Raw genomic sequence first — 15,752 nt, 5'->3', positions numbered from 1 at the left:
AGTATATTTGTTGTAATAACGAATTTATTGCGAACTTTAGAAAAATGATTTTCAGGATTTTCTTAGTACTCGTGGAGACCTTTCATTCAACATATGGGTTACCTTCATCGACGCGTTATCTTAGGCGTTACAATGGGTGCGTAGATATGGTCTCCCGTTACGAAAATTTTAAAGACATTCATAAGTGGATAAATAAGCTTGGTTTGATCAAATATTTAACCAAAAATCTGTAACCATGATGAAATTATATTATAGGGTGTATATATTTTCATTATCCTTCTTGCTGTTACGCCCCTATTGGAACAAAGCCCATTTCTCAGCTCTTCACGAAAACTACGTAAAAAAAGGGCAGGTATTCTGGTGGATCAGTATAAAAAGTGATATTTTATCAAGTTTTGTGGTGACAGCATACTCTTTAAATGCTATAACCTTTTTTACATATCCAATGAATTACCACCAGGGCTGAAAATTTCATTTCGTCATATCTAAATTCAACAATCTACAGCTCATTTTAGAAGCTGAATCTGAGAATATGGTATATGAAGAACTTGTGCGGCTAAACCAGTTCTGCAAGAAAGTCACAGAAAAACCGCCGTTTTTCGAATAGTTAAGGTAAATGTCACGGACTACCTTTGAAAAATGACAAATGATATTCACCGTGAATATCATTGGCATTTTTCCAAGGTAGTCCGTGACATTTACCTTAAATATTCGAAAAATAGCGGTTATTCCGTGACTTTCTTGCAGAACTGGTTTAGCCGCACAAGTTTTCCATATACCATATTCTCAGATTCAGCTTCTAAAATAAGCTGTAGGTGAATGAATTTAGATATGACGAAATGAATTTTTTGCAACTTCTCATCGTAATAGGCCATTTTACCTCACGCAAATCTGACAGGAAAAGGCCTACTTTCCCACACCAAATTAACAGTGCTGTAATGGTTCATTACAGCACTGATTTGCGTTGCGTAATGAACCATTACAGCACTGTTTTCAGCTTTGATCAACTTATTGATGCTTTCTGGACGCAGGTTTGAAAAATTGTGACAACTGCACAGTATAACCTGCTATGATCAGACTTCCTTAATCATGGCTATGAACATCAGTGTGCAGTCTGATGAAAAAGTTTAGTTAAAAACTATCCTCAAGTGGTAATTTATGAAGGTGCAAAAAACGTTGTACGCAACTCGGTGCAGAACTCGATTTTTACAGCACTCGTCGTAATTATCCAACTCGGCAAGCCTCGTTGGATAAATGTACGACTCGTGCTGTAAAAATCTTCATTCTGCACCTTGTTGCGTAAACTACTATTTCAGCACTGAGTCCACCATGATGTATAAAAAGGTTTATAGAATCACACAGCGTTCACAACTTTAAGATCTCGAAGTGATGGTTCGCATTCCTTCTTTATTCCATTTATCACCGTATAATTCACTTTTATGATGACAAACATATTTTGAAGCTTATGTTCTTATAAAAAAACAAAAAAAGTGTAAAAAGCATCACGAAAATGGCGTTGCATTACTTTTTGTGACATCATAAATTAGTAACCATTCATTGATTGAAAGTCTAGTGACCTCCCTCTTGTCGTTTTGGTTGTCAACCTCTTTTTCTTCTCGAAATCCGTTTGTTTGTATCGTTACTGGTTAGCTAAATATCAACGAAAAGCCCCCATAACCCCATCCCCTCAAAAAAAAAAAACTTTATTCTTTCTAACCTCGACTAAACGGCAAGTTCAGCGGTTCCCCAAAACTAACATAGAATAAAAGAAAAATCCCCTTAAAAATGTAAAACTTATTTCAAATGAAATTGGCTCCTTTATTCCCATTGCGCATGAGCCTTCAAATAAATTACTCAATAAAAAAATGATAAGAAGTTTTTCAATCGATAAAACCAGTTATATAAATAAACGATATAAAAGTTAAATATTTGGCAGGATGTGTAGACTGGACTACTAAATAAGAGTCCCCGCTTTTATACTTATTTATTCAGTAGGATGATGCTGACAATAAAACTGTTTCTGAGTATCTTGTGCAATTGATGCCTGTTTTTCCAAATGGCTAAAAGTGATTATTTCGTGTGTGTTATTGTGTTTGAGAGGCCCCCGCGGATCCTGTTCCAGGTGTTACGGAGCGGCCATATCAGTTGGCGCATACTTAAGTCATTTTTTTCTATCCCATTCTTTCGAAATCATGAAGATTGATACGTCACTCGGCATTTTTTTGGTTGCAAACCAGAAATGTCCCCGATGACACCCCCGAGGAACCTGTGCTATATGCTCCGGGTGGCCATATTCGTTGATACATAGGGTATCGGGATGCTTCGTTGGCATAGTCCCCTCCCCAAGCAACACGACTTGTTGCTAATCCAGTAGCAGCAACCTTATTGCAATTTATTCACTGTCCGTATTACAGACGACAGAACACAATTGCTTCTTATTTGAAACCCAAAAAGCGCAGATTTTGAATTCTTATGCAACATAAACGAGGAGGAATGATAAAAAAAGTTGGGAAAAGATTTTGTCCAGACTTGAACCATGGACACCAGGAGTATTATCTACTCACCTTACATACTACACCAAAAGCTCTGTGAGAGAATCGATGCTCAACACACCATAAAAGGCTACTGAAGTTACTTGTTACTTTATTGCACCTTCTTTGTCACAAGTTAGAGAACTGTCAAAAATGAAAAGACGCTCAAGTTTTCTGTAACGCTTATGGAACCTAATCTGAACAAACAAACCAGAGTTAGATGTTTCATGCATGTTAAATAACACATTTAATGTAAGCTGACTGTATTATCACTTGCGAGCAATATGTAAGCTCCGCCTCCACAGATCGATGTCAAACACGTGGTAATTTGTGATTTCTATGAAACAAAGTCGCAACTTTACGGATTTCGGAGTTTAAATGCAACTCAACTGACAAGACGGAAGTTTCGTGTGCTTCTAGTGCAACTCATTTAGACCAAAGCATAGAAAGCCACAATCTGCATGATGTTGCAGGTGCTGCTTGGGTCGTTCGGCCTATCTCAATGTAAACCAAAAACTCAAACCAACACGCATAACTGGATATCGGAAAAGCTATACGCCAAACAACTGTAACATTTCGTTTCAATTTTAGCACTTTGGAGCATTAAAATTGAATGAAAATGTCACTTTCTTTAGCTTTTGTAGACGCCATGATTCTTCGGCTCAGCGGGTAGTCTATACACATGATCATAAATGGTATGGTTCTGGAACATTTCGAATTGACTTTTCAATAACTGAACATTTGATGCGACGGTCAAAGGCGTTATTTTGAAGTTGTGTATTTGTTTTTAACGAATAATAACTATTTCAACATTGTTTGCGTAAGAACCAGAAAGAACGAATAGGAAGAAAGAATTTGGGTGCGGTGACTGTAAAAATATAACACAAGTAGGGTTACGTTGTATTCGTTACTAAATTAAGAAAGAACTTTAGTTTAAGTGATTTATTTATAGTTTTTTGAAAATTTGGCTCCGAAAATGTAATTTAATAGTACGACTGGTGAACAAACAGAGATAATACTTAAGCAGAAATATTGAAAAATGAGATAATTAGTGGTTCTAGTGCGTAGAAAGCAATAGGCCAACGTTGTATCCACTAATAGGCCAATTTTTGTACCATAGACCAACGGAGCATACCATCGAATCGAATCTTTTCAACTTCTTTAAGTAAATTCTTGAATATTTACGTTAGCTTGATTTATCGACTGTTAGAAGTCACACAATTTTTGGATTGGCATGCAGTCATTCAAATCAGAAGGAAACAGATTTTGTCTATTTTCCGACGTTTCGGCGCAATGTATTTTGCCTTCTTCTTGGGATCATAGAAGAAGGCAAAATACATTGCGCCGAAACGTCGGAAAATAGACAAAATCTGTTTCCTTCTGATTTGAATGACTGCATGCCAATCCAAAAATTGTATTTACGTTAGTTTACTTCCAAATGGTGAAACATGCACTGCCTAGAGTGTGTAATATGCTCAACATATTATTTCTAGTGCTATTAATTCTTGAGTTATGGTCAAAATTGTCAAGGCAGCTTGCAAATTAGGCCAAGGAATGGTACATATACCCTACTTCAGTCTATCGTTTCTGACTCAGTCCTTCGAAATTATGAAGATTGATATGTCGCACGGCATGTTTAGGTTGAAAACCAGAAGTGTCCCCAATGAGGCCCCGCGGAACCTGTCACGGGGATTCGGATGGCCCAACAAATTCAAATCTGGTTATCGCAGTTGTGTTTCACTGTTCGCAACAACAATTTCGCTGAAAATCGATGGTTCAAACACAACAACACACGAAGTAAATCACTTTTAACCATTTTGGCAACCTCCTGACCTCAGCACAATCCGGAATATCACCGGAATGGTTCCGGATATTGCATGACCACTTGAGCATAATAAACTAGCATTAATGTATGATCAATTGAGGGTGATTTCAAAAAAATCGGATGAAAATTGACGAAATGCCAGCGTTTTGAAAATGAGTTGTCGGGGGTCGGGTACGTGAAGGCTAAATAAAACACGAAACAGGTTCCCCAGGGCCCATTCCGATGGCCAATATAAAGCCAGAGCGGGTTTGAAGGCCTGTTTGTGTCCTGCCGGACAGCTACCATCTGTCTGAAAAACATTGCCGAAGACACCAACATTACATCTAGCAAAGCATTTGATCTACAACCAGATGTCTTTCGCCGTAACAGGACACCATTTGCAAAACACTGTTTTCACGCGAGCGTAACGCTACTCTCCCAAAACTAAATCAAGAATATATCCTAAACTATACATTTCTCAGTAAAATTCACTTCGGCAATCTTGTTCACATCAATCCAAAGAAGAAATGTCTAGAAGACTCTATTATTCAAAACCTCATAGCAGAGCTGATAGGGTAAGTATACCAATTATGGCTATAGTACCAATTATTCGCCATAGTTCATTTTCAGCATTTAACGATGTAAATCAACAAGAAAATTTTTGTGAACAACAGATCACGTTCACAAAAGACAGTCGCACTCATTAAAACTCCACATTTTCCTCAAATCATGGTAGAAATAAAACATTTTCCTTAAAATTTCGGCTTCCTTGCACCCTTTTTCGCCATAGTGTACCAGTTATGGCTAACCCCATAAGGAATGCATGCAAATAGTGCGAAAAGGAACCGAAGCTAAAAAATGTAACCATTACTGGTACAGGGTTCCTATCATTGGCACACGCTGTAATCAATACTAAAAGTAGTTTTGGCTCCGTTTCTATATTTTTCCTGTAAAATATGGAAACTAAGCTGGCTTTTAACTTATTGATGACACTCGTTGGTCTTCTGGTTATTTTTGTATAAATAGCTTTCCTTAGGTAGTGCCATATTTGGTACACGCACCCTATACGCATTTCAGTTTGAAAATTTTAAAAAGAAGATTTCTGCGATGGTGTCCCGGTACGAAATGTAACATGTTATATAAAGTAAATTGGAACCAAAATCCCATAAAACAAGTATTGCATCAGGAAGTACATCTAATAAACTTGTTATAAAACCTGTTAAACCATATGGTCATGAACATTATATTCGATTGCAGACGTCATTTGTTCACGAAAGTTAGTTCCTCGCGGTGTCCCGTTACACTGGAATGTGTCTATAATGCATTTCCCTGTGACATAACATAATAACGACCAAACATGTAGATACGGCACAAGGTTCTAGTCCTAGGAAAGAAGACACATAGGGTTTAATGATGAAGATAAGCGCATGTGAACTCAGAGTCGAATGGGAACCGAGCGGGCGCTCTTAAGCAGCAAAAGCTCTGACAGGCAAGTTCAATGCTTTGTCGACTTTAACTCAAACACCGGGTTCACAAGATTTCCTAGATAGAAATTACCCTTACGAAAGTAAGGTTCTTGTACCAAGGCCACTTGGGCTGTACCATTTTGCATAAGTCTGCAAAGATTGATCGTTGCTGTTCTTTTATGCTGAAGATTGATCTGAGCTATAGCTATATATCCTATATATCCTAGGATATATCCTAACCGTAGCCACTACCCAAACTAGGTAAGATTAAACTCTTCGCAATAACAGCACAATAAAGAACAATCGCAATAAAACCTGATTGGTATCGATTGGAAAACGCCAAAGGCGAGAATACACGGAATACACTGTGTAAATCTCATAATGCGAAACCATATAGGTGTAAATTTAAACTAATTAACAACACCTTCATAATCCCGCCCTTATTAAGCTTCAAGTATGAGATTGAAGAAGGGCAGCTAATTGTCTCGGAGAAAAACAAGGTCCACTGCAACCGAAGCTAGCGCAGTAATGGCAACATGCTGTGGAGGGTGCCCTGGAACTCCACTAGTTCCATTAGCGGATAGGTTTTTATTAGACCCCCCTAGCCATTCATTCCTAGGCACGGTAAGCATAAAGCCGCATTACACCATTAATTAGGGGTCACCTGTTGGTGGATTCTTATCACCGGAACAGGCAGTCCGTAGTATTATTCTTAGCCAATTGGGACAATCGCTACCGACACTACCCAGCTATCTAGGCTGGTCGAGAAAAGAAGTTAATATTGATGATCAACTTCATACGGGCTCGAACAGCCGACATATACAATTATTTGATTCGTTATCATGAGCTCTATCTGTTTTAAAACGTAAGTATTCAATCATGAACTAAGTATAAATTGTATAATTATCATATAGTGATATTTCTCATAGTATTATGCGAGTGTATCGCCCATGCAGCTAATAGCCAAGCAGAACGAAGACAGGTCGTTGAAAAGAAGCGTACCACATGTGTTTGCTACCAGGAAGCCTCCTCGGTGTTGAAGCACCAGGTCGCTAGGGAGGTCCGACAAAGCAGTCAATTACCTCCCCGTAACTAACTGTCGAAGACGACTGTTCTACAGACACATAGTACCTAGTGAAAACAGAGTAGGTGAAGTAGATCCACGACCAATAAGAATAACAAAATTTTCCTTTTTCCGGAAGTGAGAATGGTTTGCGTGGAAGGGATGACATAAGGCCTACCCGGGTAGACGAGAATATCTAAATCACATCTAAAATCGAACACTTTTTGCTGTCATAACTCGATGTGATTTTGATGAGTTATTCAAAAATCCAATGAATATCGCACGAATAGCTCAAAGTGATATGATATAAGGTTTTGGTCTTGTAGAAATAGCTGAAAATTTCAACATAAGAACAAGTTTAGCTGTTCTGCATGAAATGGAACACATACACCCATAGAGATGGCTCAATGTTAGTGAAATGCCATGCGTCCCTTTTTGAGCTGTGGAAACGAAGAACCGCATGCTCTTATTCCCATGTTATTTACAACAGCGAGCCACAGTTGAGTGGTAAGCATCGCCGCCTGTGAATCATAAGGTCGTAGGTTCGATGCTGCATGCTGACATTTTTTTATGTTTTTTTTATTTTTGTTTTAGAAAAAAGTGACAAATTTTGTCTGCTATTATTTTGATCTTGTAATATCATAACGGGCTATTATTGAGTAGTTCACCATATTGGATTTTGCTATTATTTCTGTTCTTTTACCTCTTATATCAATCAAACCAATACCAGTTTTTGCTCTTCAGTAATTCAATCAATCATAGCTGAATATGCTATTCATCAGATTTTTCCACCTACTCGGGTAGTTATGTAAAGATACAGGGGATAGACAAAATGATCGGGACAGGCAAAATTTTCCCTTCTCAAAAAATATTCAAATAGCTGTAACTTTTCGAAAAGTGCATCAAATATTCTCAAATTTTTAATGAAAGTGAATCAACTAGTTGTGTATCAATGGACATAATTTGGAAAAGATCGGGCTGTTCTGCACGAAGTTATAAAGATTCTAGAAAAAGGTATATTTATCCGATAGCCAACTTTGAGCTGTTATATCTCCGGATTCAATGAACTGAATGCAATGAAATTTTGACCATATAAGACTTATATAATGAGCTTTGAAAAACTTTTGACTTAACTTAAAATTCTTAACACGGAAGAAAATTATAACGATTAGATTATTTTTCTAATAAATCACCAAATTTTCTTAAATTTCAACATCGTTTCAAAATTCAAGATGCTAATTATAGTTCATTTATATTCCCTCTAATTGTCTTGAATATAAATATGTTTTGAAAAAAGTAACAACATAACCGGCAATTCATTGAAAAGTAATGGGATGCATATTAAAAATGGACCAATTCACTAAAAAATCATAAAATAAATGAAATCGCTATAACTTTATCTCTTGTGAATAATTTCAAGTTGAGTCAAACGTTTTTCAGAGCTCATTATATAAGTCGAAAATGGTCAAAATTTCATTACATTCGATTCATTGAATCCGGAGATATAAGAGCTCAAAGTTGGCTAGCGGATAAATATACCTTTTTCTAGAATCTTTATAACTTCGTGCAGAATAGCCCAAACTTTTTCAAATTTTGTCCACTGATACACAACTAGTTGATCCACTTCCAGTAAAAATTTGAGAATATTTGATGCACTTTTCGAAAAGTTACAGCTATTTGAATATTTTTTGAGAAGGCAACATTTTGCCTGTCCTGATCATTTTGTCTATCCCCTGTATATTGATTTCAAAAGCCGTCACGCTTTTTCCAAATGTCGTTGCAGATTTTTGATTTTACCTTCGTTTTGAGAAAGGGGCTGTCCATAAATCACGTGGTCATTTTTTGGGACTTTTCAACCACCCCCCCCCGCGTGGTCATTTGTCCATACAAAATTTTTAATTTGTCCATACAAAATGATCATAGACCGAAACGCCCCCCCCCCCCCCCCCCCCGACCACGTGGTTTATTGATTTCATTGCTGCGTTCACTTAAAACGACGTGGAGCGATCAACCGAGTCAGTGATTACTGCCATCACACCGAAACTCCAGAATTACACTTTCCCACGCGGAAAACTGACTGGGTGGCGTAATACCGGCAAAACCACCAGCGAAATCGTCACATAAAATTCGTTTTAGGAACGCGCAAAAAATGACAAGCGGTTAAAGTAGACACGCGTTCGCGGCAATGCTAACTTCGCCACCCACGTTTTTTTCTCATTGGTTTGTCAAAATTAACTTTGCTACAACAATTTTTCACAATTCAGCATTCTAACAAAGACTAATCTAAGCAAAATCAACGCGTTTACAAGTGACAAAACTTTCCGGGTGGCGTAGTACCGACCAAACCACCAGCGGAATCGTGAAATTTGCGAACGCGAAGAAAACGTGACAAGCAAAATAAAAACACATGCGTTCGCGGCAACGCCTGCTGCGATCTTTCTACCTTAACAGGTAGTAACTTGTAACGTAAAATACTATTTGAATATTTTTTTTCTCGTGATGGTGATGGGATTGTTATTCATATGTTTTTATTATTTGAATGTTGCCTTAACCCTAAAAGGGATACCTGGGGTCCATTGGACCCCAGGCGCCTTTCAGAGCTCGTCATTGATGGAACACACTCAGCGAGGTGACGAAACTGAGGCCATGAAGGTATACCTTCACGCAGAAAAAACTATATTGAAATCAAAAATATTTAAGGTAAATTCAAATGAATTGTCAATTTGTTCAGGCCAGAAAAATAAAAATGTTTGGAGCAAATCAAATGTCACATTTGTAGAATCCATGTTTGAAGCAAAAATGCATCTTCTGACAGATTATGTTAGAAATAAATATAAATATTTTTGTTTTTTTTTGTGACAGGTGCCGGAAATATTTGTTTTCCCACTAAACTAATAAAGTCATTTCCTTTCCTTGAAAAACTACCTCCTGTGTCCGTGTTGTACTTCCAATGGCAACATCAAGCGTACATCTTGCCTTTTTGCAGGAGAAAATCTTGTATGGCGGAAAGGGGGACTCCTCAATGGGTATTGTCGAAATCAATATGTAATTGCGTTACTTTTAAAAATTGAAATTGTAGTTTTAAACATTTCATCAGTTTACCGAATAAACATACATATTTTTCAAACGAACGAAATTTGTCTCCGTGGATGGTATGAGAATGACTCTATGGATATACACATGAGAAACATTGTCAATGTCTGCGACACCCGACATCTCACAGAACATAGTTAAAACCTGGAGCCCGTGGCGCAGTGGCTACACGTTTGCTTTATAAGCAGATGGTCATGGGTTCGATCCCAGCCCCGGCACTTTCGTCAGTTGCTCTTTCCCCGTGAGAGCAGCTGACACTGACCCTCTTCTGAGCCCATGGCTCAAATGAACCCGGGTACTTGGACATCGGCGAACGGCAACCCATAATGGACCCCCAATCGGACTGGAAACAGGAACAACCAACAGACACACATCAATATCTTCGAGCCCATCATTCTGCCATGATAGGGTAGAAAGTGAAAGGAGCGCAACGGCCACTAGTTCGATGTAGTATAATTAGAAATAGAATACAATTAGGCGCTGTACAAAGTGTGTGTACAGCTTCCAACTGGAATCGCTCACGCAGTGCCCTAGTGGACAATTGAGCTGTAAATTAGGTTAAGTGATTGAAGAATAAAAAACCCTAATTAATCCACCTAGCGGTGATGGTGCCTGCTTGCTAAATCTATTCAATATGGATACATTTTATATTAGCATAACATCCAATATTCAGAAAATATAAGACAACGATCCAAAACTCAAACCAAACAAGTGTCATGAAGCCGCAAAATTTTGATACGTCATTTTAGATTTTCCGGTCATCATTTTATGACTCCGGATATCTACCCCAACTAAACTAACCGCCATCTTGAACATTGAGACACCATCTTGGATGTTCTGGTATTTATTTTAGGACTCTGCACCTGAAATTACATAAAATAGTCGCCGTATTGAATTTTGGCATGTCGTTTATGATTTTCTGGTTACCAGTTTTGGACGAAGACCGGCATTCTTCCCCATTCAAACTATAGTCATATTGCAGACCTTGTGAAACAGCGCACAGCTTGGGTTTTCTGATTACAAATTTTGAATTCTGGACATATTTTCATACAAAATGTGCCCATAATGCAAGAATTAAAAATCCTATAAAATAGGCACTAACTTGAATACTGGGCCATTATCTTGGACTTTGGACCGCTATCTTGGATACTCTGGTGGACTCCGAACATATTTCCCATACCAAATACACTTATTTTACATAGTTTTAGAGCTCAAAATTCCTTAAAACAGCCACCATCTTCTGTTGACGCGATCAAATTCTTATTTTTAAATTCAACGTTGACCCATTCTGCTATAAATTTACACCTTAGGAATCTGAAATGGCACGATTTGATGAGATCGCTTTAGTTTTGTCTATATTTTGTTCTCATATATGAGAACTTAGACCTATTCGTCACTGTTGTTCATACCTAATGTTTATCAGGCCATTAAACAAAGCCACGATTTAATTTTTCACATAAACGTTGGATTTGCTACACAACAGCTAGTCTCTAATGTGATCTAAGGCTATTTTCTTGCTAACCGTTCATTAGATCTTCAAAAAATCTGCGATCTGATGTGTCGTATGTATGGGTTTGGTTCATTTTTATATTTGGCAATTTCCGGTGGGATAGCCGGATCTGATTCCATGAGTCATGGACCATGACACTACCGGTTGTCCCAATTATGGTCTGAGAATATTTTATTGCTATTTATTTACCTTTACCTAATCACCGCGATTTGATATATTGCATGAATGGGTTTGCTTCACTTTCACTTCTAACCACTTTCGAAGCCACAGCTGAACCCGCAACACTACCGGGAATCTAATGTGGTCTGACCCTATTTTTCCATCAGGTTGTCGATAAGTCGTGATCAATCTTGTTAGAGATCACAGTCATTTGAACCTTTTCGTCGATATTCGGCCTCCTTTGTCTCCGACATTCGCAACACAAGCAATCAAACTACTGTTCGAAACAAAAATGTCAAACGAATGCACTTCACCACGATAGCGGCTTCGGGAGATAAGAGCTATGTTGCCCATCTGTGTGTCGTATTCAATGCAACATGCAATAATAAACTAATATTAACATTCATAATCGGAATTGGCTGAAAATCTATGCATAAAGCTAGAATTAGACACATGTCGTCGTGTCAGATGACATTGATTTGACCCTTTCTTATGTTTATTGATCTTCGTTCTACTGCTCGTGTTGTGTGTAGGTTAGAGGTAATGATAGCGCACGAATGTAACAAAGCCGACTGACACCCGACTGCGGCAACGAAATGAAGGTAATAAAAAGTGTAGAATGTTTACAAGACTGGTCGTGATTTGATGTACCGCATCCATGGATTTGGTTAAATTTTACATTTTACTACCCGGATCTGATTCCGGGTAACTACCGGCTGAACCAAATATGGTCTAACATTATTGTCTTGTTATCTGCTCATCGGTTAACCAAAAACGCTGCAAATTGAAGGTGTCACATGCAGGGTTTGACCATTTCGACGGGACTCTCGGAACCAATTCCGGAACACTACCAGTTGTCTTTAGTGTGACGTAAGGCTATTTTCTAGCTAATTGTTCATTAGGTTATCCCAAAAGCCACGATTTGATGTGTCATATGCCTGGATTTGGTTTACTTTTACATTTGGTTTCTTCCGGCCACTCAAAACCGATTCCGAAACACTTGCTGGCCGTTCATTAGGTCATCTAAAAAGCCGCTATTTGATGTGACGCATGTACGGGTTTGTTTCTCTTTCAGATTTAACCACTTCGGCGGGAACCCCGGTACGGGTTCCGGAACACTACCGGTTCAGATATGGTCTGAGATGGTTTTCCTGCTCATTATCCATCAGGTCATCGAAAATGCCGTGGTTTGATGTGCCGCATGCATGGGTTTGGTTCAATTGTATATTTGGCCACTTCCAGCGGGACGCCTAGAACCGGTTTTGGAACACTACCGGTTCAGATATGATCTGAGACTATTTTCCTGCTTACCGCTCATCGGGTTATCAAAAATGCCGTGGTTTGATGTGTCGCATGCATAGGTTTGGTTCACTTGTATATTTGTCCACTTCCAGCGGGACGACTAGAACCGGTTCCGGAACACTACCGGTTCAGATATGGTCTGAGATGGTTTTCCTGCTCATTATCCATCAGGTCATCGAAAATGCCGTGGTTTGATGTGCCGCATGCATGGGTTTGGTTCAATTGTATATTTGGCCACTTCCAGCGGGAAGACTAGAACCGGTTCCGGAACACTACCGGTTTAGATATGGTCTGAGATGGTTTTCCTCTTCATTGTCCATCAGGTCATCGAAAATGCCGTGGTTTGATGTGCCGCATGCATGGGTTTGGTTCAATTGTATTTTTGACCACTTCCAGTGGAACGCCTAGAACCGGTTCCGGAACACTACCGGTTCAGATATGGTCTGAGATGATTTTCCTGCTCATTGTCCATCAGGTCATCTAAAATGCCGTGGTTTGATGTGTCGCTTGCATGGGTTTGGTACAATTGTATATTTGGCCACTTCCAGCGGGACGCCCAGAACCGGTTCGGGAACACTACCGGTTCAGATATGGCCTGAGACTATTTTCCTGCATACCGCTCATCAGGTTATCGAAAATGCCGTGGTTTGATGTGTCGCATGCATAGGTTTGATCCATTTTCATATCTGGTTCCATCCTGGGGTACCGTTCCGGAACACCTAAATGGCCATATCTCCGGAACGGCTGAACCGATCCGAACCATTTTCAATAGGAAACAATGGGACCAGATTCCGCGTCGAATGAACCGTCGGTCATTGAAATCGGATGAGGTTTACTGCCAAAAAGTGATGTGAGTTTTTTTGTACACACACATACAGACACACACACACACGCACACACATACACACACACATACACACACACAGACATCACCTCAATTCGTCGAGCTGAGTCGATTGGTATATGTAATTTGACCCTCCGGGCCTTCTATCAAAAAGTCATTTTTGGAGTGAACGTATAGCCTTTCCAGTACACTTAGTGTACGAGAAAGGCAAAAAAGAAGTTAAAATCTAAAGGTTTTGCTGGTCAAAATAGTGAAAATTTTAACCGACATACTACAAAGAACTCAATCCACGTTTTCTGAAGTCACCCTGCAGTATTTTAAAGTATTAAAGGACCGCCCATAAACCACGAAGGTTTTTGGAGTGGAGGGGGTGGTCTGGCAACAGTCAACGCACTTGACAGTTTTCAGATGAGTTTAATCAGTTTTGTACCTTTTCATTCCGCCCTCATTTGCTTATTTTTTGACAGATACGCGTATTTCGACTCCCTCAGCATTTTTTTGATGATGATGATGATTATGATGATGATGATGGTGATGATGATGATGATGATGATGATGATGATGGTGATGATAAGGTCTTCCATTCATTGTGGCACTGTAACCAAGCCGAAGATTACACAATTATGTATAGTGCCAGGCATCGCATTGGAGGATGGTCCAATGATTGTGAAGAAGAGCTCGCCATTTTCTACATTATGGTTTTAATTAGAAGTTTTTAAAAGTTTTGCATGAACAAGAGTCTCCGAGGTGAGAGAGAGCCGGTTCTGAGATGGCCAAAATGTGGTATACGTGTTCTATGAATAGTCCTAAGACATACGAACTGGAAAAATAAATAATGTTCAGAGTTTTCGTTAAAAAAAATAAATACAATTTCCGAAGTTTATTATCACATCAACATTCCAGCAGTTCCCAATTAAACAGCGTTGTTCAGAATCCAGGTGCGGTGCGAAGAAACACGGGCGAACACATCAGGAGAGCCGAGGCCGCATGGGATACCCCACGACACAACACCCTGCTGGTTTCCACCATGCACCAATGGGCCACCGGAATCTCCCATGCACATACCCTGGCCGTTGGGGCTCAGCGTACAGATGGTATTATCGAAGACACGGGCAGCATTGGCAACCGAGTGACGGCTACGGCAGTCAGCCAGGGTGATGATGCTGGTGCTCAGCCACTGCAGATTGTTCGGGATACCGGCATTAGCTCCCAACTGTCCCCATCCGGAAGCCAAGGCACCACTGGCAGTGTTGATGTGGGTAGCTCCCAGACCAATTGGTTGAACCAGATTGGTGAAAGTGATGACGGAAGCGGTCTGAACCAGGGAGATATCATTGGCCAGGGTGTTGGCGTTGTACGATCCATGGTTAACAATGCGAGCCGAGTTGTGGGCTATTCCACCGCTGTTCAACAGATGAGTTCCGACGACAACACGGGTGTTGGCCAAGGTACGTCCAACGGTGCAGTGAGCGGCCGACAGGACCCAACGGTTGTTGATGACCGATCCACCGCAGAAGTGAGCATTGGCCGAAGAACGGAGCGAAACCTGGTACGGGAACTGTCCGGAGCCAGCGTTGGAACCACCAACGATGCGACCTTCCCATTCAAGGTACTCCGCTGGGAGAGCTACAAGAGGATCACAGATGTTAGTTTTAAGATAGTGTGGTAGTTCTGCGTGAAGCAAACTTACTGCTACCGAAGACGGCAACGGCTCCGACGAGCACGAACAACAAACTCAGACGATTCATGTTTCGTACACCTTCCGCTTCGACCAAGAATGATGCCAATCTACCAAGGTATCTGCTTATATATACGATATTGTGTTATCTGCCAAACAGAAGCGATAAAACACACGGGTGCTGTTAACAAATCTTTGATTTGATTTATGGACAGCTCAATGCTGGGAAATTCATCGATGCATGACTTTCATCAAACACAGAGATACTGTGCCGAATTGCAATCATTTTCGATAGATCTTTA

The 15,752-nt window shown here is 39.7% G+C and overlaps 1 protein-coding gene across 1 annotated transcript; it reads right to left on the bottom strand.

Moving 5' to 3' along the window:
• Positions 1-14,637: 14,637 nt before the first annotated feature.
• On the bottom strand, positions 14,638-15,622 carry LOC109399682 (chymotrypsin-2). The gene is made up of 2 exons (XM_019672190.3): positions 15,463-15,622; positions 14,638-15,398 (listed from the first exon to the last, which is right to left on the bottom strand). Exons 1-2 carry the CDS (start codon positions 15,518-15,520, stop codon positions 14,686-14,688), a joined length of 771 nt encoding a protein of 256 aa, XP_019527735.2. The 5' UTR covers positions 15,521-15,622; the 3' UTR covers positions 14,638-14,685.
• Positions 15,623-15,752: the final 130 nt, after the last annotated feature.

This window comes from Aedes albopictus, chromosome 3, assembly GCF_035046485.1.
Source record: "Aedes albopictus strain Foshan chromosome 3, AalbF5, whole genome shotgun sequence".
In the NCBI taxonomy this organism is placed as follows: domain Eukaryota; kingdom Metazoa; phylum Arthropoda; class Insecta; order Diptera; family Culicidae; genus Aedes; species Aedes albopictus.
This window is presented reverse-complemented; position numbering and strand designations above follow the sequence as displayed.

Coding starts and splice junctions, on each gene's coding strand:
- LOC109399682 (XM_019672190.3), bottom strand. CDS start 15,520: ATGAATCGTCTGAGTTTGTTGTTCGTGCTCGTCGGAGCCGTTGCCGTC. Junction 15,399..15,462: donor CGTTGCCGTCTTCGGTAGCA/GTAAGTTTGCTT, acceptor ATCCTCTTGTAG/CTCTCCCAGCGGAGTACCTT.